This window comes from Phragmites australis, chromosome 10 (assembly GCF_958298935.1).
Source record: "Phragmites australis chromosome 10, lpPhrAust1.1, whole genome shotgun sequence".
Lineage (NCBI taxonomy): Eukaryota > Viridiplantae > Streptophyta > Magnoliopsida > Poales > Poaceae > Phragmites > Phragmites australis.
The window spans coordinates 2584427-2609020 of record NC_084930.1 but is presented as its reverse complement, the minus strand read 5'-3'; the positions used below and the strand labels follow the sequence as shown (position 1 = coordinate 2609020).

At 42.1% G+C, this 24594-nt stretch overlaps 2 protein-coding genes and 1 pseudogene across 4 annotated transcripts; 2 read left to right on the top strand and 1 right to left on the bottom strand.

Moving 5' to 3' along the window:
* Positions 1–936: 936 nt before the first annotated feature.
* On the top strand, positions 937–5335 carry LOC133931380 (protein CHLOROPLAST IMPORT APPARATUS 2-like). Of its 3 annotated transcripts, none has more exons than XR_009911888.1 (3): positions 937–2983; positions 3534–3682; positions 3785–4312. XR_009911888.1 is itself a non-coding variant. In XM_062378251.1 (3 exons), the coding sequence occupies exons 1-3, from the start codon at positions 1847–1849 to the stop codon at positions 5005–5007; spliced, it is 1341 nt and encodes a 446-aa protein (XP_062234235.1). In that variant the 5' UTR covers positions 938–1846; the 3' UTR covers positions 5008–5335. The 3 variants fall into 3 exon arrangements, 2 of the variants coding, with proteins under 2 accessions (XP_062234237.1, XP_062234235.1); XM_062378251.1 differs by lacking the exons at positions 3534–3682; positions 3785–4312 and adding exons at positions 4691–4837; positions 4951–5335 and having other exon boundaries at positions 938–2983; XM_062378253.1 differs by having other exon boundaries at positions 3534–4313.
* A 1974-nt stretch (positions 5336–7309) lies between these two features.
* Positions 7310–15961, top strand: LOC133931379 (probable aminodeoxychorismate synthase, chloroplastic). The gene is made up of 13 exons (XM_062378250.1): positions 7310–7800; positions 7914–8045; positions 8139–8206; positions 8335–8399; positions 8507–8573; positions 8681–8968; positions 9046–9153; positions 9264–9527; positions 9912–9991; positions 10098–10191; positions 13273–13355; positions 13647–14297; positions 14886–15961. The coding sequence occupies exons 1-13, from the start codon at positions 7398–7400 to the stop codon at positions 15415–15417; spliced, it is 2835 nt and encodes a 944-aa protein (XP_062234234.1). The 5' UTR covers positions 7310–7397; the 3' UTR covers positions 15418–15961.
* A 603-nt stretch (positions 15962–16564) lies between these two features.
* LOC133931097 (26S proteasome non-ATPase regulatory subunit 2 homolog A-like) lies at positions 16565–24140 on the bottom strand (annotated as a pseudogene).
* Between the last annotated feature and the right edge of the window lie 454 nt (positions 24141–24594).

The following is a 24594-nucleotide window of genomic DNA, read 5'->3' as shown; positions in this document are numbered from 1 at the left end:
CGCTGGCGCCTCCTTCCCGCCATCGCTCGCTCCCCATGCCGACCGCTTTTAACAACGAACCCCGCCTCGACGGCGAAGTTGGGACGGGCCCTGACCTTGCCACCGTCGACGGTCAATTTTAGCGCCGCTGCGGATTTCGCGGTGAAAACGCAGGGAGACTCTTCCAGGACAAGAGGATCAACGACGCTACAACGTCAATGCCTTTTGGAGCTGTTAATCAAGGACGTTCGACAGCAGCCACTGACCAGAAAACCACCCCGCTGCGTGACCATTGGCCGCCGCCGCCGCCGACGACGACGAGCAAGATCAATTGAATCGGGACACGATTAATCAGAGAGGAAGGCGCCACGTCGCCAACCAACAAGAACCCAACAACCGAAGCACACCGCACTCGTCGTCCATTACTCTAACCATGAAAAAAAAATACTAATCACGACGCGCCGCCAGCAAAACCACAACGTTCTGCTTCACCTTCCTCCTGGTGGCAAATTCTTCTCCGTGAAATAATGAAACAGGTACTAGTAGAATTTTAGGGCAGGTTTATTTTAGTTGTGGACAGTGAAAAACAGCTTATAAATAATAAATTATTAAAAACTAAAGTGTAAAAAGGGTAGAAGACTAATTGTTGTATTTTTATAATCTTAAAATTCTAAAAATTAGATGGTACAATCTTATAAATTATTTATTTATTTTAACTTATAGATTATAAGTTAAACTGAAACAAACCTACCTAGAGTAAAAATTGCACTGCAGCTGACGGGAGCACACAAGCATCCTAGGGTAGTGGGGCACTCTCAAGTCACAAGTATCGCTCCGCAGGCGACACGTGAGTTGGACTGGTAGGTCACACGGTTGGGGTGCTCACACGTGTAGCTCGAGTAGGAGGTGAAGAGCGCAAGTGACAAGGTGCACCCCTGTCAAAACACACACGAGGACTATGGTGAGAGAGGAAGGGAGCAGAGGAGGAAGAGTGAGGAAGGGCCTGCACAAAAGAAATGATGCGTGTGGGGTCCCCTGGAAGAGCGAGAGAGTGGCAGGGACAACTGAAAGGGAGGGAGGTTCGTCTCTTCCTCTGGCTGAGGAACCTTTTTCGGCCCTCTCTCTTGTCTACAAGGCTCTAAAACCCTTCCAGTTCCTCGTGATAATTCCTCAAATCTTTTCCTTTTTCGTCATCGTTAACGAATATAAGGATCCAAACAGAAAGATCTTACTGCTGCCGGCGTCGAATTCCTATTCGAACGCCTTGTACCAGCTGCTCTGTTTTCTCCGCTTCAATCAGTCCAACTACGCCTCCGCTGTCCCTGCCCTGTTCTTCATTTCTTGCTGAAGTTGCTACAGCACGAGTAGCTCCTGAACAAAAGCGTGGGCTTGTGATTACTTTTTGGGTTCGCCCATTGTTCGAGGTTGGTGTGGTGGTGGTGATGCTGCTTTGATCGCTGTTTCTTGGGTTGCTTAATCGCTTCTTTTTCTTTTAGTGATCGCCTTTTCCCAAGATTGCATTTTTATTTGTCGGCGAGCTTTTACCTTGTCTTCAAGGCAGCAGAGGCTGCAGAGCAGCCGAGCAGGGCGGCAGCCAGTGCCGTTGTGAACAAGAAATTCCTCGGGTTCCACGCGCCCCTTTCGCGTTTTGGCCCTTTCTTTCCTTTCCGCTGGTTTTCTGGTGGGAGTCTGGGGGTTGGGGATTTTGCGTTTGGGTTTGGGTTTATGACGGCATCTCGCCTAATTCCCCCCTTCCATTCGTGATCTTTGATTGAGGTTTCCCGATTTGATCCACCAAGCTGGAATCTTTGATTGGTCTTGGGAGAGAAGTTGTGATCTTTCTGTGAAGTGTTTGTTGGATCGATCGATGGCGTCGTCGTGCATCCCGGCTGGCCTTCGGCTGGACCTCGAGATGGTCAAGGCGGCGGCGGCGGGTGCAGCGCCGCCGCGGCCGGCGCACTTGGTGGCGTCCTCGACGCTCTCGGAGGCGTCGAACGCGTCCTCGTCGTCGTCGACGTCGTCGGTGGCGTCGCTGTCGCTGAAGCGGGCGCGCACGCCGCGGAAGCGGCCCAACCAGACGTCCAATGTGGCGGCGGCGCTGCTCGCGTCCATGTACCCCTCCGTCTTCACCGTCACGAAGGGCCCCGAGACGGCGCCGCCCCGGCTCCTCGGCCTCGCCTCCGCCCTCGCCGACAACCCCACCTGCTCCGACCTCCTCCCGCCGTTCCCCGTCCTCGGCCACGCCGCGTTCCTCCTCCGCGACTCGCCGCAGGCGCAGCCGCCGCCGACGCCGCGAAGCCCCGTTTCCACCAAGAGCTGCCCGTCGCCGGCGGCCGTGAGCAGCGTGTTTAACGAGTTCCGCGACCAGGCGCCATTCCCCTCAACCCCCTACGCCGCGGCCGCCGACGAGCCCGGGGAGCTCGACTTCGATGATGACGACAGCTTCGACGCCGGCTCCATTCTCGGTGTCGACGGGGGCGCGGCCGAGGGCATCGATGCCATCATGGGCAAGCTCACCATGGAGAGCAAAGTGGCAACCGCGGCCAGCATCAACTCTGGCCTAGCCAGTTCCAGCAGCTTACACCCTTACCTCCGAAGCCTCATGGTGCTCGGGCTCGGGTTCCGGCACGATCAGGGCAACATCAACCAAGCACTGAAGCGGCATAACGTCGATCCCGAGTGGTGGATGTGCCCTGCCATACCAGTGAAAGACATTACCCCGGCACCACCACCATCTGTGGCAATGCCGGCGCTCTCAGAGAAGAAAAAGAGTAAGAAGAAGGTGGCGGCAAGGGAGAAGGACGTGGCTGTTGGGCAGTGCAAGAAAGATGAGGAGGGGATTCCTGACTCTGCCAATGGTGATGCCGGAATTTTAGCACTGCCAGTGACGGGATTGGGGCTGAGATTGAACACAGAGGAGGTGCTCAAGGCGTGGTGTGGCAGAGGCTCTGTGTTCTCTGACGGCAATGATCCTGACTTGCCGCGGTCCTCTGCTGATGTGCTAGTAAGTATCTCCAGAGTTTGTAGATAAAAGGATTTCTATCCAGTCGTAGAGAAAACGATGATATGAGCTGTTAAAACTCTGAATTATGCCGCCTAGTTCATATCTTTAGATAAAGATATTTTGTTTCATTTCAGTTGAAGACTTCATAGCAGTAGTGATCAGAAGCTTTGGGGCCTATATTACTGCTTAATTTTAGCCCATTTATATTTCTAGTCAGTATCAAGTCTCCTCCAGGAGAAAATTTATTTCTGCGAAATTTGTGAATATGACAAGTAGAATACCCCAGGATTTACCTTCCCCGATACCTGATTCTACCGAGTGAATGGAAGAAGTAGAAGAAAATTCCAAATGGACCTTTTCTTTCAATTGAATCTTTATACCAAATTTAGCCCTTGTTAGCTCTTATTTGCAGTTTCCAATTCAATGGAAGAAGTAGAAGAAAAATGATCATCCAACAACTAACTTTCAGATTTTTATGTATTATTTGTGGAAATGTTCCTAATTTAAGTAAACTCTCATGTGAGTGACTGAGCTTTCCTAACAATTGCAGTTTATTGGAACCATTTTAATCAGTGATAGATAGCTAATCCCAATGTTGCAACAATGGTCCATTAGATACCTTAAGGCATGTATGCATGCCCAGTTCCGTTTTGAAGAGTGGTTGGGCTTGAATTGGTGGTCTTGGGGTCACAGGCAGAGGTACCGCAACGCACTCTAGCCAACTTGACCTTTCTGCAAATTTCCCTAGCAAATGGCAAAAATATTTCAGCTGTTGTATTTTCGGGAAATACATGACTTCAGGTTTTATCGAGCTGCCTTCTAGTTTCTAGGAGCACCAAATATCTCAGGTTAATGATCAACTGCTTTAGATTTACCTTAAACTGTCCATTTTTGGATGATTCTTGTACTGCCAAATGGTATATGACTCTAGTGTTGTTCCATATAATTATTAGGGAAAATTGCAAAAGCCCCATTTGCATGACAGGGGGGTTTTCATTTACCCACCTACAAGAATTTTTAGTTTAGTCTTACACTTGCAAATTTAAAGTGTTTTCAGATACCCGCTTGGATCCATATGTCGCTTTGACTGTCACACGCGTGCGCCACATGACCGCGGGTCTTGTTGCGTGGCCTCCGTTGGCTCATCCAGCGTGGCGGTCGTGCGGATTGGCTCATCTCCATAGCTCTCGGCGATCAGCCCGAGCTGACCCGATCAGCGCGATCAGATCCTCTGCGCTGGGTTGATGATCGGCATTGGCCAGTTCAGCGCTTGGCAAATGATCGACGCTGGGCAAAGTGGCGTTGGGGCGATGAGGTCGGGAGTTGGGAGGGGAGCGATGCAGTAGAGGCCACATTGGACGAGCCAACGGAGGCCACACGGCAGGATCCACGGTCATGGCGCACACGTGTGATAGTCAAAGTGACATATGGATCTAAGGGCGTATCTAAAAACGCTTTAAATTGCAGGTGTAAAACTGAACTGAAAGTTCTTGTGAGTGTAAATGAAACCTCCCTGACATGCAAGTGGGTTTTTGTAATTTTCCCTAATCATTAATACTAACCACCATGTTCTAGCCTTGTGGATTACATCAACATGCTGAAGCCCACTTACGCCACAACATTGTTAGCATTCCATTCATCTCTTACGTTCACTTTTACCTGAAGAAAATATTTTTCTTACTGACAAGTGTTTAACTTCCATTGCAGGTTAAACATGCAGACAATGATCTGTTTCAAGAGAATGGTGCTAGTGGTGTTATCAGGGAAGGCGACATCCTAAAAATGCAGCACAAGCAGAAGCAGTGCACTCCCCTCCTCTCGAATAAGAGTCGATACTATCGACCTCGGGTCAAGGCAAGTACCAGAACTAACTCCTGAGGAGATGATTTTTGCAGCAGCAAAACCACATTGTTCCGCCAAATACCATATGCCAGTTTCTAAAGGTGTTTGTGTTTTTGTTTTCGCAGGGGAGATTTGTCAGCAAGGCTTCTCTTCTTCAGCAAGCATCAGAGAAAGAGAGCTAGAGAAGATAAATCCTACTCCTAGGGGCATTTCTGGGGTTTCTCTCCCCCTCGAAGAGAAGCAAAAGAACTTCTCCATTTTCGTATCTGCAGTTTTATACTTTATCGAGGGTAGATATGCCTGTAGAGGGACTTCTTGTCATGGGTATCAGATGGTGGTTTGCTTGCAACTTCTCCAGCTTAAAGTGCTGATGTAAAGAAGAATATGTAGTAGTATTACAGCCAATTATTGGTGCAGTGTTACTCTTCTTCTGTACCCCTCTGCGGTTTCGTTATCTGAGCTCTGGAAACGAAAATAAGAAGTGCAAATGGCTGACCTGGAAGCTCCAAATCATGTTGTCCTATGGACCAGCCATAGAACAGAAGCTGATGTAATCACAGAATCAAATCATTTGGTAAGCAATTTGTCGTCAGGGAGTTGGTGTGATATCGGTAGGTGCATAAAGCAACAAACAAGATTAGTTGCCAATTTGCCATGGGCCCATGTATAAGCATAGCAGGTTGGAGCACCAAACTTCCCTTTGCTTCACTTCAAACTAGCAAGATAATCACGTTAATAATAATATGCTTAGCTTCGTTATAATATTTTATTATGATAATTTTTTATTAAAATTTAATCTCTTTAGCTTTGTTTAACGATGTTAGTGTCATTTAGTTACAAGACACATAAGATTGAAAAAAGAGATAAAATTATGTTAGAGAAAGAGAAAATTATTTATAATTAGTGTATTTACTCGGCTAGTTATGTGTACTCGTTAGTTTTATGTACTCACTTTGATTGTAAATTCATATTTATATAAATCTATTATCTAATTACTAAATTTATATAACATTTCAGTTAAATATAGTTGTAAAGGCATGCCTCGATCATACAATGACATAAATCATACTATTTGCTCGCTTGCCGCTGTGACTGCAAGTTGTCTAGCTTAAGTCTAGCTCTTACCGGTTGCATTATATCATATTAATCTTGTAGGTATCATTTGTAGATGTGGGCTCCACTATCTTTAATTTGTGGTTGTGACTTCTTATGTCGTTTACTTACATTATTATATCGTTCTGTGCAACAAATTTATTGTTAATTTTTTAACTTTCCCAATAAATTAAGTCAAATGTAGCTCCTCATCTTCTTATGGCTGCAATTGCGAGGTACGCGTCCTAAGCTTAGCTCCAGTGTCCCTTATTGACTAATTATATTCTACGACTTGTGGCTTGCCTTGACGCTTACCTGATATAATGATCTTGTGCTACGCTCTATTGATTACTTGTATTTTATATAGACTCTTTATTTAAGTACTCGATTTTTATAATAATTTGATTTTTTTTTTCTAAAACTATATTTGATATGGATCATTCTTTTTTCTATTCTAACCCCAATTTCAATTTTATTTATTTTACTTTATTTGAACTCTTTATTTAGATATTTTGCATCCCAATGGAAATCGAATTGTTAATTTTTTATAATTTTTAATTTCAAATTTAGTTATTTATAAATTGTATTCGATATCATGGATTCTTTATTTAGGTATTTGATTTTTTCTAGGACTATGACTCTTTTGTTTTTTATTTTGATTATTGTTCTACCTAAAAGTAAAAGCAAAAACAAACAGTCATAATATAAAAGTTGATTCTCATAATCCACAAAGTCAAATTGTATTACGAAATTCTACCATCCACAATCTGGTGGGAAGGAGTTCTATGAATTCTATAGCCTGAACTAAATTCTCATAATCTAAAACTAAAACAAACATTTGATATGGATCTTTTTTTTTCTATTTAGCAGCAATTTCAATTATTATTTTATTTTATTTTTTAACTTTTTATTTAGATATTTTGCTTTCTAAACCGTATGGAAATCGGATAGAATTTTTCATAATTTTTAATTTCGATTTTGGCTGTGTATCAATTGTATTTGATATGTGCTCTTTGTTTAATCTAGACAATTAAATGTTTATAATAATAAGTGATCTAGATATTTTTCTTTTTTTATTAATATGTTAATTTTTTGATCTGGTTGGTGAACATAAATGTTACTTTTAACACTTAAATAATAAGATAATAGACGAAAGAAATGCAAAAAACAGGGTGAACCGTCTACCGTGACAGGTTTGACACTCAAATAATTGCCTCCAGTTCTTTTTCAGACCCCCTAGTTACAGGTAGTTCAGGGTTTGAACGGCGATATCATATCCCGAACGTAACCTAACTTTAAGTTCCAATGTACCGTATTTCTAGAACATTGTAAATTACACTGCAAAAAATATATTTTTGAAGTCGAATCTGCTACTACCCTTCCTAATTTTCTATGTGGAGAGTAGCAACCATGTCATCGTTTCCTCGTGTTTGGAATCTGGTCGCCGCCGCAGCGGCTGGAGTCGCCGACGGTAACGGCGATGGGCACGCCCGCCGAGACGATAGGAATTGAGGTCGACAAAAAAGCGCACTCCGATCACCCAATAAAAAACGAAGCCCTCCTCTCCTCACCGAACAAACCACCACCTCAGAAAAAAGGAGGCGCCTTTTCTCTTCTTTTCCCTCCCGGATCCTCCGCGCCCGCCGCCGCGATGGCCACCCTCCGCCTCCCTGCCCCGCCGGCGGCGAGGTGGGCCCCGCTGCCTCCCTCCGCCTCTGCCTCCGCACGTCGGCTCCGTCCCCCGCGCCGACTCGCGGCGCGGCTGGCGAAGGGGGAGGGGACGCCGGAGGTGGAGGAGGCGCCGCTGGTGAGGACGCTCCTGATCGACAACTATGACAGCTACACCTACAACATCTTCCAGGAGCTCTCCGTCGTCAACGGCGGTGAGTAAAAAAAAAATCTATCTGTAAGCCAGTTGCTGCGCTGCGTGAGCGGCGGCGTGGTGCTCATTTCGGCGGATTGGTTTGGCGAGACTGACGAGGGCTCGTGTCTCCAGTGCCGCCCGTGGTCGCGCGCAACGACGAATGGACGTGGAGGGACGTGTTCAACCGGGTGTACAAGGAGAGGGCCTTCGACAACATCGTCATTTCGCCTGGCCCTGGATCTCCGGCATGCCCCGGGGACATAGGCGAGCGCAAATCATTCTTCGGTTCAGTTGTATCGTAGCAAAGAGCGGTGTTTGTGCATTTTAATACTAATCTGGTGTATGTTTGCGTTTCAGGTGTATGTCTGCGGATACTTTTGGAGTGTGGAGATATACCCATCCTGGGTGTCTGCCTTGGCCACCAGGTGGTTTCCACATTCCCATTCTAGTGTTCTCCTTGTGGACTTATTTTGGATCAGTCTTGAGAAAGAAATATATATGGATCATGTGGCAGGAACTTCGCTGGAATGACCTTTGTGTTTGATCATTGCAGGCCCTGGGATTTGTACATGGTGCTAAGATTGTTCACGCTCCTGAAGCTATACACGGGCGACTTAGGCAAGACCTTGAACTCTATTACACGGACAATTTTTTTCTTAGGAGTGGTAAATTCTTGCTATCCTTACAGTTTACGAATGATTTGACAATCCTCTTTGTCGTATCAGTGAAATTGAGCACGATGGATGCTACCTCTTTAATCGTGTCCCGTCAGGTAGAAACTCTGGGTTCAAGGTTAGTGTACCTCTCATATCACTAGTCCCATGCCTTGACATTTGGGTTTCAGCCTTTGCTTCCATAAGCAATGCAAAGGACCCTGTACTTACTGGTGTTACTTTCAGGTAGTGCGCTATCATTCACTAGTAATAGAAGCAGGCTCTCTACCTGATGATCTTATATCAATCGCATGGACTGCTTCTCCAAAAATGCTCTCCTTCCTGGAAAGTGATATGACTAATGTTAGTACTAGTACCATCTTGGGATCATTGGACGATTTCTTCATGGAAGACCCTCCAGAGTGCAGTAACAGTGGTGGGCAACTATCCAATAGAAGCAATGCTAGTGAGTCAGATAGCAGCAAGGTTATCATGGGCATCAGGCACTCTAGCAGGCCTCACTATGGAGTGCAGGTATCCTTGTTTCTCCTATGAGATGTTTTCTTGATTGTTGTTAATTGTTCTTACTCAGGATTGCCTTTTTGACCCAGTTTCATCCAGAGAGCGTTGCTACTCACTATGGAAGACAGATTTTTCAAAACTTTAAGAAGATGACAAGTGATTCTGGATTGCGCTCATCGTGGCTTCATGAAAGAAAGGTTCACACTATTGGTAAACTGGAAAAATCTCAATTACTATCTATGATGAAGTATTTCGCGCATTATCTCCTTTACAATCCATCATAGTTGACATCCCTATTGTTCCTCAGGTCGATTCTGCAGAACAACGCAATTCTGTTCTGAAGAACTTGTTACATACTGAAAGACTGGAATTTCGGGATCTTGTTGGGGCTGAAGGTCGATTCTGCATGCTTGCAAAGAGATCCAGTGAGAAGAAGTATTTACGGTTGCGATGGAAGAAGATTGATAACTTCCTCTGTCCCACAGTTGGCTCTGAAGACATATTTGCAGTGGTTTTTGGTCATCAAAATAGTGAAGACACATTTTGGCTGGATAGCTCATCAGTTGATCAGGTGCTCAGTTAGCTTACACTTGATTGATCATCCATATAATTTTACTGTATAGACTACCATCTGCTGTTGAAGCTTGATGGGACTATGATTTGATGCTGTGAACAAATCATTGGAATATTGGACGTTCATAGATGTAAGGAATTTAAGTGAGCAAAAAATAAACGAGACAAAAAAGATTGACTGAGTAGAAAATAATTACGACAAAAAAGATCTGAGTAATATATTTGTTTTCATCTACATGAATTGAGATGCAATCAGTGAAGAAAGTTGGAGATGTGTCAAGTTATCAGATACAGCTTATTTTCTTTTCTCATGGAAATAGTGTGTTAACTTTTGTGAGCTAATGATCATTTTCGTCTTTGTTTGAACTGTTGCTGCTTGCAGAATAGGGCACGTTTTTCATTCATGGGTGGTAAAGGTGGGTCTCTATGGAAGCAAATGACATTTCACCTCTCCGGTCAAAGGTAAGTAGTTACTTTCACCAAACAGAAGTAAACATATTTTAATTCATTTTGCATGTCAGCATTGTGATAGGCCTTAATTTTATAAAATTATCAAATTCTGCTCCAGAGCCAATTGTGGAGGAACCCTTGTTATCCAGGATGCTTATGGATCTATTGCTAAAAACTTTATCAAAGAGGGCTTCTTGGAGTTCCTTAACAAGGTATATTGAAAGACTACATTTGATGTGTATGCTAACTATCGAATCCCTCTTTAGGTTTGTGCAATCATAACCTTGTCTTTTTTTAACTACACAAAATTTAAGTTCAAAATACTTTTTCTCAAGCATAAATTAAGTGTATGTTGATTGAAAAGGTGCATTAACCCAACTGTTGTGTTAAAAGAAAGGGGTATATAAGGTTTAGCATGTTAACTTAAGTGGAGGAGGAGAGAAATAAACTCTGAACTGTACAATTGTATTGAGCAGCCTCCAAAAGGGATGCATATAGTACAAGAGGACACACAAGGGGGACTCAAGACTAGAGTGATAAACCTAAACTATCCTTGACTCACACATGGAACTGCACAATCTACACTTGTACCCTTGACACATTATTGTAACACCCTAGGGACCACCACAAGCTCGTAGTGGCCACCAAACTAGCATACAAGATCGCAAAACCCTAAAGAAAAATTCGGCAGCATCTCCCCCGTAATTAGAGGTATATCTGACCAACCACCACAGAATGAGAGATAAAAAAATATCATCACATTAACAGTAATAAGCATCCTAGCAAGATGAACATGCCTCAAACATACAACTATACCACAACGGGACAAATTGACATCAAAACGACTAAGAGACATCAAACTAACATTTACAACCAAAAGGACAAAAGAGTGAAGGTGGTCATGTAGGTCGTGCTGCTACCCATCCCGTATGCTCGACGTCACCTCAAAGCGTACCTGGAAAGATAGAAAGGGTAATGTTCGAAAATCTCAGCAAGTGAATTGTTTTAACAAGCTATTTATCTATAGTTGATTAAACATTCATTTTTAACAAAGATTAAGCTGAACATGTTAACATTATCTGAAAAACATGATTAAGCTTGACAATACAACAACGACCACATGCTATCATCCGCTAGCTATGTTTCACCATAGCAGTATTAACCAAAATAGTATTAAAAACTTCCTTGCAACATAAGAATGACATCGAAACGATTAAAGTAAAGACATCAATATGAATGCATATGTCATGCTCTTCCTCACCCTTACCCCTCCTCGAGTAATGTAAGAGTGTGCACAGTACCCCTTCTCGGGTAACATACGGTGTTGTATTAGTACGGTCGTGGCCATAAGACGGTGACAAAACTTCCAATGCAAGATGCCATGTTTATGATATGCTTCATACATAGCCAACAACATAATCTCCAAAATATGCATAATACTTCAAGAATTGCATATTACAATAAAGAACAACTACAAAGCGATGTATCTAGCTCACTTCACTTCTTAATTCAAGATTCCAATACTTCGGAAAAGTAGACATTACGGCAACAAGCTCATGCATAATCAAAAAAATAATTTCCAACATAAATATGTACGTCATGCTACACATACGAGAAATATGAACAATTGCAAGAAAGAAGACATCTCACTTCCTTTACCTGATCCAGAGATATCATTCAATCTTTTGAAGGCGGAAAGTAAGTAACACGCTCACATTTCATTTAATAAATTATTAGTAAGTGTGGCAATTAAAAGATAGAGATAACTAAATAATAAGTTAAAGTGTAGCCATCCGCTATATTCACTTGCTTCACCGGCGACGAAAGCGGGAACTAGATGTGTCCTGAACCGGCAACACCTGAACAAGTGCATACATTAGCACCAAAACGCCGCAACAACGAAAGAAAAAGGAGATACTCCTCCACCTGAAAACCCCGCATACACGACATTTGACGGCTACGGAAAGCCATCTACCTCTTTGCTTGCAAGACACCGAGCGAGAACCTCCTCTAGCGAGGTCGAAGACTGAAGAACAAGACAACGACACACGGACTAACCCTTGTCAGACAACAACACTAATTTAACAAAAACTCCTAAATCGTTAACTAAAAAGACCAAGACCAAAGCCAACGGAAAACTAACGACGGGGCCTACAACCTTCCTTTTAACCATACAATCAAATTCGACATCGGTTAGGTCTAAACTTTGAAATTATATCACTGTAGGAAAAACGCATCATCTAATTACCAACATGACAAGATCGATCGCTCTCCACTAACCACAAGCATCTAAAGACTGATTAGAAGTCACCTTTGCAACGAGGAAGTCGGATCGATGATGACATCAGTGAAACTCTCAAAATCCTCCTTCCCTCTTTCTTCTTCTTCTTCCTCCTCCTTCCTCTTCCTTCTTCTCCTCTCCCTTCCTCTCTTCCTTCTCCTTCCTCTTTTTCTTTTCTTCTTTCTTTTTTCTTTCTCTTGCCTTCGGTCGGCCCCCTCCTCTTTGCTCTTCCCACCCCCTGCACTCTCTGGCTAGCGGTGCTTTGATCGAGCGATGGCGGGTGCACGCGGCACGGCGTGGCGGTTCGTTGGGCTCGGCCGGGGTGACGGTGGTGATGATGGCGGCGGGCTCAGTCAAGGCGGCACCGGCGGCGGGCCAGGCGCCCAGGGTTGGGCAGTGTGGCACCTGGTCAGTCGAGCGAGATGGGTGGGGATCAGGGTGGTGACCGATCCCACTCGGCCTTATCTCTCTTTTTTTAATTTTTTCTCCCATCCAATGGTCTAAATTTATTAGGCTTGCTATGGCTTAGCCGAGTGTTCAAATGGGATGTTAGATAGCAAAACAGAATCGTCTCGGCGAGATCTAAGAGAATAAAAGGTAAAAAAATCGCCACTTCTGCGGGTCCTGCAGTCATTTTTTTTTCATGAATTTTCAGGGTATTACAATTACATCACCACAATACACTATTACACTTAGCATACATCACTTACTACTGCATGCCTACATGAACGTTCTTAGCCAGTACAACTACAGGGGAATGAATTAAGTGCATCACTACATTATGTACAAATTTGCCAGCAAGTTATGGTGTTGACTGTTATTATATAAAGTGTCAAACAAAAATTTCTTTTTATCTGAGGTGTCTCAGCATGAAACATTGCAACTTACCATCACAATGTTTATATTCTGCACATTATCATTCAGTCAATCCTTGGGTTTATGAGCAAAGTGCAATATACGCTGTGACGTGCATTTGTCTGAGAGTTCTTATTCTCTCTTTCATACTTCGCAGGAGATTCAGTCCATTCAATACAATGAAAAGGATTATGAAGGACTGCCCTTTGACTTCCATGGCGGATTTGTTGGATATCTAGGGTATGCAGATTTGTTTTCATGAATTAATGCTTTTCTTTTACTTGAATCATACATATCTGCTTGCATATGAGATACTATATATTGATGTTTTCTCCCATGCCTGCAGTTGGATTAGTTTCATGCTACAAACATTTTTCTCAATTGTGTCCATCAATCCCGTATTTGTCTTATATGGATAATGGATTCTTCTGGAGCTTTTTGTACTTTAATGAATTTCCTTTCTATCATCTATTTTTTTTTTTAAGTTCTGTTAGCTCCTTTATAACCTCTATAGTTTTCCTCTTATACCAGGTATGGTCTTAAAGTTGAATGTGACGCATCATCTAACAAAGCTAAATCAAGTACTCCTGATGCATGCTTCTTCTTTGCTGATAATGTTGCGGTGGTCGATCACAGTAACGGTGATGTATATATTTTATCGTTGCATGATGAATTATCTTCAAGTAATGGAGATGGGATCTGCAGAAATTCAACACATGCTTCATGGTTAGTGGAGGCTGAGAAGAGGCTTCTCAGGCTGGGTGCTATTGCCTCAGCATTGCCGATTAACGGGAATGCATTAGTTAGATCATCCAATTTGAATAAGCAAAGTTTCATTGTAGAGAAATCTAAGGATCAATATATTAGAGATGTTCAGAGTTGCCTGGATTATATCAGAGATGGAGAAAGCTATGAGTTGTGCTTAACTACTCAGATGAAGAGAAGAATAGGCTATATAGATGCGCTCCAACTCTACCTTAAATTGAGAAAACAAAATCCTGCCCCATATGCAGCCTGGCTTAACTTCTCCTCAGAAGACTTGAGTATATGCTGCTCTTCTCCTGAAAGGTTCCTACGACTGGATCGAAATGGAATTCTAGAAGCAAAACCAATCAAAGGTACTATAGCACGTGGCAGAACACCAGAGGAAGATGAATGCTTACGGTTGCAGTTGAAATACAGGCAAGTATATGAAATTTGTTAAGATATCTTGGCTCTGGTATCTCTCAGGAAATGTTGAACTTTGGAGGTGTTGTTTCTTTGCGTTTCCAGATTTATTTTATATTCTATCCATTAAGCTTTGCAATTGGTTTTTTGAACTAAGTTGTTTTGCAAATGATCTTTGAAAGAAGTTGCTATAAATGATTGCATATTTGGAGTAAGAAGTGAGAAATTTTTACAGTCTTCTATATTAAGCTTGGTTCAGTAGTCCTGCTGCGGCAATAAGCCTGCTCAAACTCATTCAGTGCTGGACATCACCGTTATCACAATAGAAAATGAAATGCTTGCATAAGTATTTTTTGCCCACTGCAGTTGTCACAAAAGACCATTGGAATTTCCTTTCTTTTCTGTGTATAAGTGGAGATTTCTAGTCTTAATTACGTGTATACGTTGTTTATCGATGTCTTCCATTCATGTCTTTCTTTCTTGGCTGTTCAGTTTCATTTTTATCTAAATATGCTAATTATTTTCCTGCAAGATCATGGATTTGGTTGTCACAGTAATTACAATGCTGGACTGTTTTCTTTTGCATGTTCTCAACTTCAACAGTGAAAAGGATCAGGCTGAGAATTTGATGATTGTTGATCTCCTAAGAAACGATCTTGGCAAGGTTTGTGAACCTGGGAGCGTGCATGTTCCTCGCCTCATGGATGTAGAATCGTATAAAACTGTTCACACTATGGTGAGTACCATCCGTGGAACGAAGAAGTCGAATCTAAGCCCTATTGATTGTGTGAAAGCTGCCTTTCCAGGAGGTTCGATGACCGGGGCCCCAAAAGTTAGATCAATGGAGATTCTTGATTCACTTGAAAACAGTCCGAGAGGTGTCTACTCAGGATCGATTGGGTTCTTTTCCTATAACCACACATTCGATCTGAACATTGTGATTCGAACGGTTATCCTGCACGATGGAGAGGCTTCAGTTGGGGCAGGTGGGGCGATTGTTGCATTGTCAGACCCAGAAGCAGAATACAATGAAATGATGCTTAAAGCAAAAGCACCAACAAAGGTGGTTGAAGATTGCAGTCAAATAATGTACAATTCAGATCGATCAGATTCAATGCAGACAACCATAAGTTAGATCAGATAGCCAAAGGACCTCTATTTTATTGAAACACCAAGAACGCAACAAGGTTCAGACATAAGTAGATAAACCATATATTCATTCTGACAAATTTGATCTCTGCTGTTGGTCTGCATGTTGACAGTCTTTGTTAGAGGAAAACTGGGGAATATCTCTTGCCTTAAAATTCCAACCCCTTAACTGAAAGCAAAGAATAGAGGGATGTGGTGGAGGATGATGTCGAAGTCAAATTTACGGTGGCATATACAGTGCTGTCACCTGCAGGCTACTGCTACAGAAGAAACCCATATCAGCTCAATGCGTACCTCAATCGGTCATTACAGATATTTTGTTTTCCGCAGAATGCACACGGTTTGTGTAATTTTTTCCCCGTAGCTTAAGAATTGCATTATGTTACAGATCAACGAAAAACAATCAAACTCTATCACAAAACAAAAGGACATAGATTTGTTGCCCTTAAAAACAAGGACATATATTTGCTGTACTAATTGCCATCATGGCCATATTCTTTACTGGGTGTAATATCACATTTCTTCTGCCATTTCTGAATCCATCACGTATAGCTTGTCAATTCTCATTCTACTGAATATTCTGTCGAAGGGGCCATTATTCAGAATTCAAAATACCTCCTTGTACTGAGCGTTTAATCGCATGTCGAGTGGCCATGAGGAGCATGTATCATATCGGATTCCTTGCTAGTGAAAGGGGAATCGTTTCAGAGCAAGATGCCAAGATGACCGTTTGCCAGAGCAACAAGCCACTAAACCCCATTTGGGGCTTGCTGAGCGGCAACCAGAGAAGAAGACGTAAAAAAGATTGCGTCTTTCAGCTGCGCCCGGTCGCCGGCCGGCAGGGGCACCGTCGTTTTGATTGATTTGGCCATGCTCGCGTTGCATGGAACAGCGGCGCACGTCGCGCCATTGTAAATTCTAATTTTAAAAGGAAAATCTGACCACTCGCGAGCCACGACTACGACTTGGCGCGCGAACCAGCAACAGCGGAGAGAGAACGAGCCGGCCGGCGCGTCTGTTGTCTGCGCCGACGGTGATCAGCCGGGCGGTGGCTCGCTCCATCCTTGGAGCTTTGCCAACTGACCTACGGTCAGTTCCTAGCTTTTTTTTCTTCTCTAGATGATTGCGCCTCTTCACGCTTCACCTGTGTGCTGATCAGAGCCTATGAAGTGCATTCCTTCGTTATGTTTGCCGTGTAGTAAACTCTGACGCTGGATAGTTGAAAGTTGAAACGCATCTGTGTGTTCCTCATGAAACGGTGTCTTCAAAACGTTGATTGCGTTCTGATATTTTCCTAGCCAAAATTCTTCTGCATCCAGGGTGCCTGCACGGAGCTACAGAAACCAATAGTCACTGATTAAGTCAAAACAACCATGAACTGTAACCCACCACCACCAGACAACCGAGTATCATGACAGTAAGGCACAGAAGGATATACACGTGACAATGATCTCGGTCGTTTACATTCTGGTCTAGCGGGTCAAAAAGTCCACAAAAAAGCAACGTTTTAGGCTATGCTATGCAGTTGTTACACCCAATGTCTGTTCCTAATTTCGGGCAAAGATCAACTTTTTGGCCTGCTACACCAACCACCTTACAGTAGAAAATTTTTAGAGGTACTTTTTGAATGCACTTGTGGAGACTGCTGTAAAAGGAATCAGAGAGGGCTTATGTAGACTGCTGCAAAAGGAATAAAAAAAAGAGGATATTCTGAAGGCTTGTCACTACTTGGAGGCGGTGGTCATAAATGGGTGGCCGTATAATTATAGACTACGTGTTTAATGTTCTATAATCTGTCTCTTTTGTTTTCATCATTTTGTAACGATGTAATAATAAATTTAGGTTGTATGCATTGAAAGATGAAAAAGACCGAAACTTGTTTCCATTATCTTAAAAAAAATATAGCCAATGCATATTTCATAATTCTACGTACAGAGAACAGATGCCCAGCTTCTTTGTAATAATAGCTTGAGAGATTACGAAGCATCCCAGCTATACGAGCGTTGTTTGTACCAGCACCTATCAAGCCTAGAGAGATGATTGCAGCCTGCAGGTACCAGTTTGATGAAATGTTAATTTATGCTCACAAGTGGCAATATGCTAGGTTCTGAAAGGTAAAGTTGCGTACCATTGACACTTCAGCATCCGCGTCATGGCTCAGTCTGCTCAGTGTGTCCATAACATTGACCTAAATGACAGGGAGATAACCAAATCAGAAAACTAGATGATTGAACTCTGTAGCAACACAGCACATACTTTCTCGCAAATATAGATCGTTTTAGACTTGTATACAAAGATTAAGAAAATAGATCAAATGACTTTATTACCTTTTATTTATTCTGCATCGTAAAAGATAACACATTCAATTGTGAGAGTGGTAGTATTTATTAAACAAGAATAAGACGAGAACAAAAGAGAAAAAAAAAATACATAGAAATTCGAAAATGATTTATATTTAGAGAATAGTTAGGAAAGCTAAAACGACTTACATTTGTAACTATACATGGCTCGCTAACACACATATGAGCTAATATCTACTTATTTTAACTATACATGGCTCGCTAACACACATGTGAGCTAGAATCAAATAAGAAAGCAGAAGCATATTACTTGTCCGCAAGAACCAGGTAAGACCAAACTACCGTCAAACAAAGCATGTTCTTCAAGAGTGTTAAAGTGAGATTGGAGATGAAATTGAGCCAAAGACTAACCATTGTGACATATTTTGACATATTTTTTATCTAGTGGCAAGTTAACTGTCTAGTTCATTGACAGCAATCAATATTTTGCATGTATGTGTGCATACTTTGTCCAGCAGTGCAAAGATGTCAAATGCTCCATCTGCTGTCCCATCAGACAACCCAAGAAATGTTTCCCTTCATTTAATGGTGCATTTCAAAGACACCGAATATAGCTTAGACTAGATTTATACCTATTTATTGCTTCAGAAAAAACATGATACATAAGGTAAAAACTTACACAAACATACCTTTGGGTTGGATATGCAAGCACGCCAGGAGCAAGAGGGACTGCTCGTCTAATATTCTGCTCCCCATACTGTAAAAGACGCTCAAGGGAGCGTACTGCCATTTCAGCTCCTAATTCTTCGGCCAGAGCAATGGGAGCAATCCCAAGGACTGCTGGCCCTTGGTGGGTTTCACCTTTCTCGAGATGTGAGCAAATACCAAAGAGTTTCTGAACATGCAAAACAAAAAATGGGAAAGTTCGTCAAAACAAACCATGCACTGTAAATTTGTATCCCTACTCCAGCCTTTAACTGCTATATATTTCTAAGGCAAGGTACCTTAAGAACATTCCCTGTTCCAGCGTATGCCAGTGACATAAGAGTCACGTCACAATACTTCCTTATCTTTTCATCAAATGTTTTACAAACCTCTGCAGTAGCCTCAACACTCTCCTGAAACAATGGCACCCAATACTAATGAGTAAAGGAAAAAAAAAACATAACGGTGGATCAAGAAATGGTCACACTTAATGGTAGACAATCAACAAAATATAGCAATGATCAAAACCAAAAACATCAATGATGCTGTTAAGATAAGAAAAAAAAACTGGACTAGGCAAAACACAAGCACAGCGAGCACAAACAAGACAGATGTTAACATAAATCATATCTGTGCATAGTTCCACTGATTGAAGACAAAATAACGGAGATAAACCTACATGAGCTTGGGTGTGACGAATGATCATAAATGGATACCCACAAAATTATACGAGAAATTACAGTGACGTGCTATAGTTACTCTGACCCTCCACAACAAAGTACAAACCTAGGAGATGGGCAGTCCGGATTAAGAAGGAGGGTTGTGATAGGTTTGACTAGCCAACATAAAAAAATCCAGTCATTTTTATAGAGATGAAATCTAAAAGAAATCTATTAGGGTGTAACCCTCTTAGTGGCGCGTTATATCTGAATCCGGATGTGGTGTTAAATAGGCAAGGGCCGGGCCATCACCCCCTTGGTGACGCGTTGTATTTTGATCCGGATATGGTGATAAGTGGGCAAGGATCGGGTTGTCACATCCTTAGTAGCGTGCTACATCGGGGTCTGGTGTAGTGAAAAATGAGCACGGGTCTTCGCATTTGTCTCGATAGGTGCGAAGGATAAAGAAGCTAGTCGAGCCAAGTAGGATCCGTTTAGGTAGTTAGAACGTGGGGTCTCTGACAGGTAAGTTGCGAGAGTTAGTTGATACAGCAGTTAGGACACATGTAAATATTTTATACGTCCAGGAAACTAAATGGAAGGGACATAAGGCGAAGGAAGTGGAGAATACCGGCTTTAAGCTATGGTACACGGGGACTGCGAGTAGAGATGGAGTTGGCATCTTGATCGACAAGAGCCTAAAGAACGGAGTGGTGGACATCATGAGGCACATAGATAGGATTATCCTTGTTAAGCTAGTTGTTGGGGATTTGGTTGTGAACATTATTAGCGCATATGCTCCTCAAGTAGTCACAATGAGACATCAAGAGGCAATTCTGGAAGACCTGAATGACATGGTTAGTAATGTGCCTATTAGCGAGAAGCTCTTCATAGGAGGAGACCTTAATGACCATGTAGGTACATCTAATGCAGGGTTAAGGAGTGCACGGGGGCTTTGGGTTTGGCCGTAGGAACCAAGAGGGAGAGGATATCTTGAACTTTTTGTTGTGGCCTATGATCTAATAATAGTTAACACCTTCTGTAGAAAGAGACAACCCGTGTGTTGTCCCTCAATATAATCTTGTGGTGGCTGACTTTCGCATTTGCATACGTGTTCGACGGGACAAGGGTGCTAAAATAGCAAGAATGAAGTAGTGGAAGCTCAAAGGAGAGGCGGCACAGAACTTTAAGGAGAGGGTTATTAACGAGGGCTCTTGGAAGGAAGGAGATAATGGAAATGACATGTGGAAGAAGATAGCAACTTGCATTAGGAAGGTGGCTTCATAGGTGTTTGGGGTGACCAAAGGAAGCAGGTGCAAAACTAAAGACACTTAGTGGTAGAACGAGAATGCTCAGAAGGTTATCAAGAAGAAAGAATGTTTCAGACGCTTATACTTTGATAGGAGTGCGGACAACATAGAGAAGTATAAAGTGACAAAGAAGACCGCAAAGCGAGCTATGAGCGAAGCAAGGGGTCAGGTTTATAAGGACCTTTATTAGTGGTTGGGCACAAAATGAGGAGAAAAAGATATCTACAAGATGACCAAGATCCGTGAAAGGAGACAAGGGACGTCAACCAAGTCAAATGCATCAAGGATGGGACCGATTGACTTCCAGTGAGAGATGATGAGATCAAGACTAGATACGAGAATACTTCGACGAACTGTTCAACGAGGAGAGTGAGAGCTCTACTATTAAGCTAGACGAATCTTTTGATGATACCAACAAGAGATTTGTACGAAAGATTCATGAAGCTAAGGTCAAAGAAACTTTATAAAGGATGAAAGGAGGCAAGACGATAGGCCTTGATAGTATCCCCATTGACATGTGGAGATCTTTTGGAGACATAGCGATATCATGGCTAACTAAGCTCTTCAACCTAATTTTTCGGTCAAACAAGATACCCGAAAAATAGAGAAGTATATTAGTACCAATCTTCAAGAATAAGGGATATATTCAAAGTTGTACTAATTATTGTGGAATTAAGTTGATGACTCATACAAGGAAGCTACGAGAGAGAGTTATTGAGCATCGCCTACGAAGAATGAGGTGCATTACCAAAAACCAATTTGGTTTCATGCCTGGGAGGTCGACCATGGAAGCGATTTTCTTGATAAGGTAACTTATGGAGAGATATTGAGAACAAAAATAGAACTTGCACATGATAGTCATTGACTTCTTACAACAAAATATCGAGAAATGTTATGTGGTGGGCTTGGGAGAAACACAAAGTCCCAACAAAGTACATTACTCTCGTCAAGGATATATACAATAATGTTGTGACAAGTGTTTGGACAAGTGAAGGTGTTACTGATGACTTTCTGTTTAAAATAGAACTACATCAAGGATCAGTTTTGAGCCCTTATTTATTTGCTTTGATGATGGATGAGGTCACAAGGGTCATTCATGGAGATATCCCTTGGTGTATGCCATTTGCTGACTGTGATGCTAGTTGACGAGAGAATGATAGAGATTAATAGTAAATTGGAGTTGTGGAGATATACTTTAGAATTGAAAGGTTTTAGGCTTAGTAGGATAAAAACCGAGTATATGAAGTGTGATTTCAGTGATATTAGGCATGGAGGAGAAGGTGTTAGTCTCGGTGGAGAGGTGGTTCATAAGAAGGATATTTTTTGATATTTGGGATAATGCTATAGAGGGATGGTGATATCGATGAAAATGTTAGTCATAGAATCAAAGTCGGATGAATAAAATAGTGCCAAGCTTCTGGCCTCTTTTTGACAAGAGAGTGCAACAAAAGCTGAAGGTAAGTTCTAGAGGACGACGATTCGACCTGTGATATTATATGGTGCCGAATATTGGTCAACTAAAATACGACATGCCTAGCAGTTAAGTGTAGCAGAGATGCGTATATTGTGATATATTTGTGGCCATATAAGAAAGGATCGAATCCGAAATGATAATATATGTGATAGAATAGGGGTAGCACCAATTGAATAAAAGCTTATCCAACATTGGTTGAGATGGTTTGGACATATCCAACGAAAGTCTCCAGAGTCACGTATGGATAGCAGAATACTAAGACGCTGATAATGCGAAGAGAGACAACCAAACCTAACATAGGAGGAGTCTATAAAGAGAGGTTTGAAGGAATAGATTATCAAAAAAACTATCCATAGATAGAAGCGCGCGTAAGTTAGTAATCCACATGCCAGAAATATAACTTATACTTCAATCTCATCGTATTGTTATTACTTTATTTTTTAATATTACTAGTACAATTATTATCATTATTATTTTTTTATCATCTTTTTAGTCGGATCTTGTGAGTTTTATCCTAGCATATCTAGACAAAGGTTTTGTCGTTATTGTTATTGTTGTAGGAGACGGGCAAGTCATGAAGGGAATGAACATACCTGTTTTCCAAGATATAAAAGGCCAAGTGCAACAGGTAGCAGGCGTATAATGAGCTCTGCAAGTTCTGCTTCACTACGATCCATCAAAACAAATATGATTGATTTTGCAATATCTTTATTGCAGGAACCGACAAATACCAATCCCAAGGAGATGGCGGAGAAGACTAAAAGCTCCAGAGGAGTTTGTGACTCAACTAATATAGCTGAGAGAAACGCTCTAAGCTGAAAAATTAAGAAACTATGTTAATGAAAAAAGAATAATGGTATGTTTTGGGTTTGGTAAGGAATGAGAGCATGTAATTAGACCTCGTCTTTCTGGGAGCCAGCATAAGCAATACCAAGACCCAAGATCGCGCCGATTCGTATAATTGACCCATCCTTGCTGATATACTCAGAAATAAGAGCAAGTGTCTGGAAAAGATACCAAGTTATTAGAATGGAAAACTTAGACAGTTACAACTGCGAGAAGATGAAATATGGTTAGACTGGTACTTACAGGATCACAATCATTCTTCACACCACAAGAGACAATTCCAATACCTATCAAAGCTCCAGCGACAATATGAGTATCATTACTGTGCACGTACTTGTCAAGTTGGGCAAGTCCTGAATCAGAATCCTACAGAAGAACCGTTCCTAGAAAAAAGATGACTTTGTTACCACTACGATCACCTGATAATTCGAAGGCTGTGTTTCTAGACATAAAACCCAAACTGTTGCAGTAACAGACTAGCAGCTGCACTAGCTTTTCCGTGTTCCTTGTTCTTGAATAGCCAGTTTCCAGAAGAACCACTACCAGAAGAACCTGGCGGGGCAGCCATGAGTTTGTCCTGCAATAAAAATATGATCATCTTCAGTATCTGCCTTTCGTCATAAATGGTGAGAATATTTATTAAAACAAAACTGGCCAAATCCAGCATTCACAAATGCATTAACAAATGTCGCGGCCAAATTCTGTCTTGCAGAATCAAGATTGGAGCTTGTAGCACCACGGCCATCAATCAGATGAACCTAAAAAAATAGCAACTTAAATAGAAAAGTAGCAAAAATAAACGCTCATTTCAAAAAATCGCATATCTACACTATTGCCACCCGTTATACTGCCGCCCTTCTAAGTAAAAAGATACAACATTTCAATGCTTTGAAATTCAAAAATCGCATATCTAGACTATTGTCACCCATTATGCCTGTCGGCCCTTCCAAGTTAAAAAATACAACGTTTCAATGCTCTTGAAATTCAATACTATCGAAATAATTATAAAAAACTCAAAAAAATATGGTGTAGACGGTGTTATAATCTAGCTCTGAAAAAATTCAACTTACTGTACAATTTAGGGTGAATGAACGGTGGATTTCTAATGGTCGACAATAGTTTAGATGTACGAATTTTCAAAATAAATATTTACTTTTGCAATTTTTTATTTAAAAATATAAAAATAAAAGATTTATTGGTTGGAATAGGGTGGAAGGAATGGTTTTCATATTTCAAACTTTAAAAGCATATCTTAGTTCTTAAAAAACATGTATCTCCTAAATTGGGTGCTGATTTGAACATTGTGTTATTTTCAATTAAAATTAGCGCATGTTGAACTCTTCATCGCCTCACGCGCCGCTGATACAATCCACCATGCCGTTTTGTACCTGCGAGCTGTGATCAGCCAGAGACATGTTGGGACGGCATGTCGTGTGATCAGGTCGACACGACCAGTCGGTTGCTGGACGGGGTCCATGGATCCAATTCACTGACATCCGGGGCCCGCGAGCTTGGACTGCAACGACCAGGCGCACGCAGCGGAGCGGCCGCTCCGTCGCGGGGACCCACGGCCGCGTCTGGGCAGTCAGTCACTAGCGCACACGAGGAGAACACCCCCTCCAATTCACCTGCAGAAACGAGCTACGGAAGACTCGGTCCATACACCAGAACCTACTGACTGGTGGGCTCGCACTGAGAGAATCCGCAAGACCTGGTGCGCGCGCGGGGGGCTGCACTCGCTCTCCCGGCCCATGGACGAACTTTTTTTAAATAATAGTACTATGGAAGTGCCCATACTTTATAATAAAATATTTAAATACAAATCCAAGTATAAAAATATGAATCTGCTATTAGAACGTTGTCAAATGA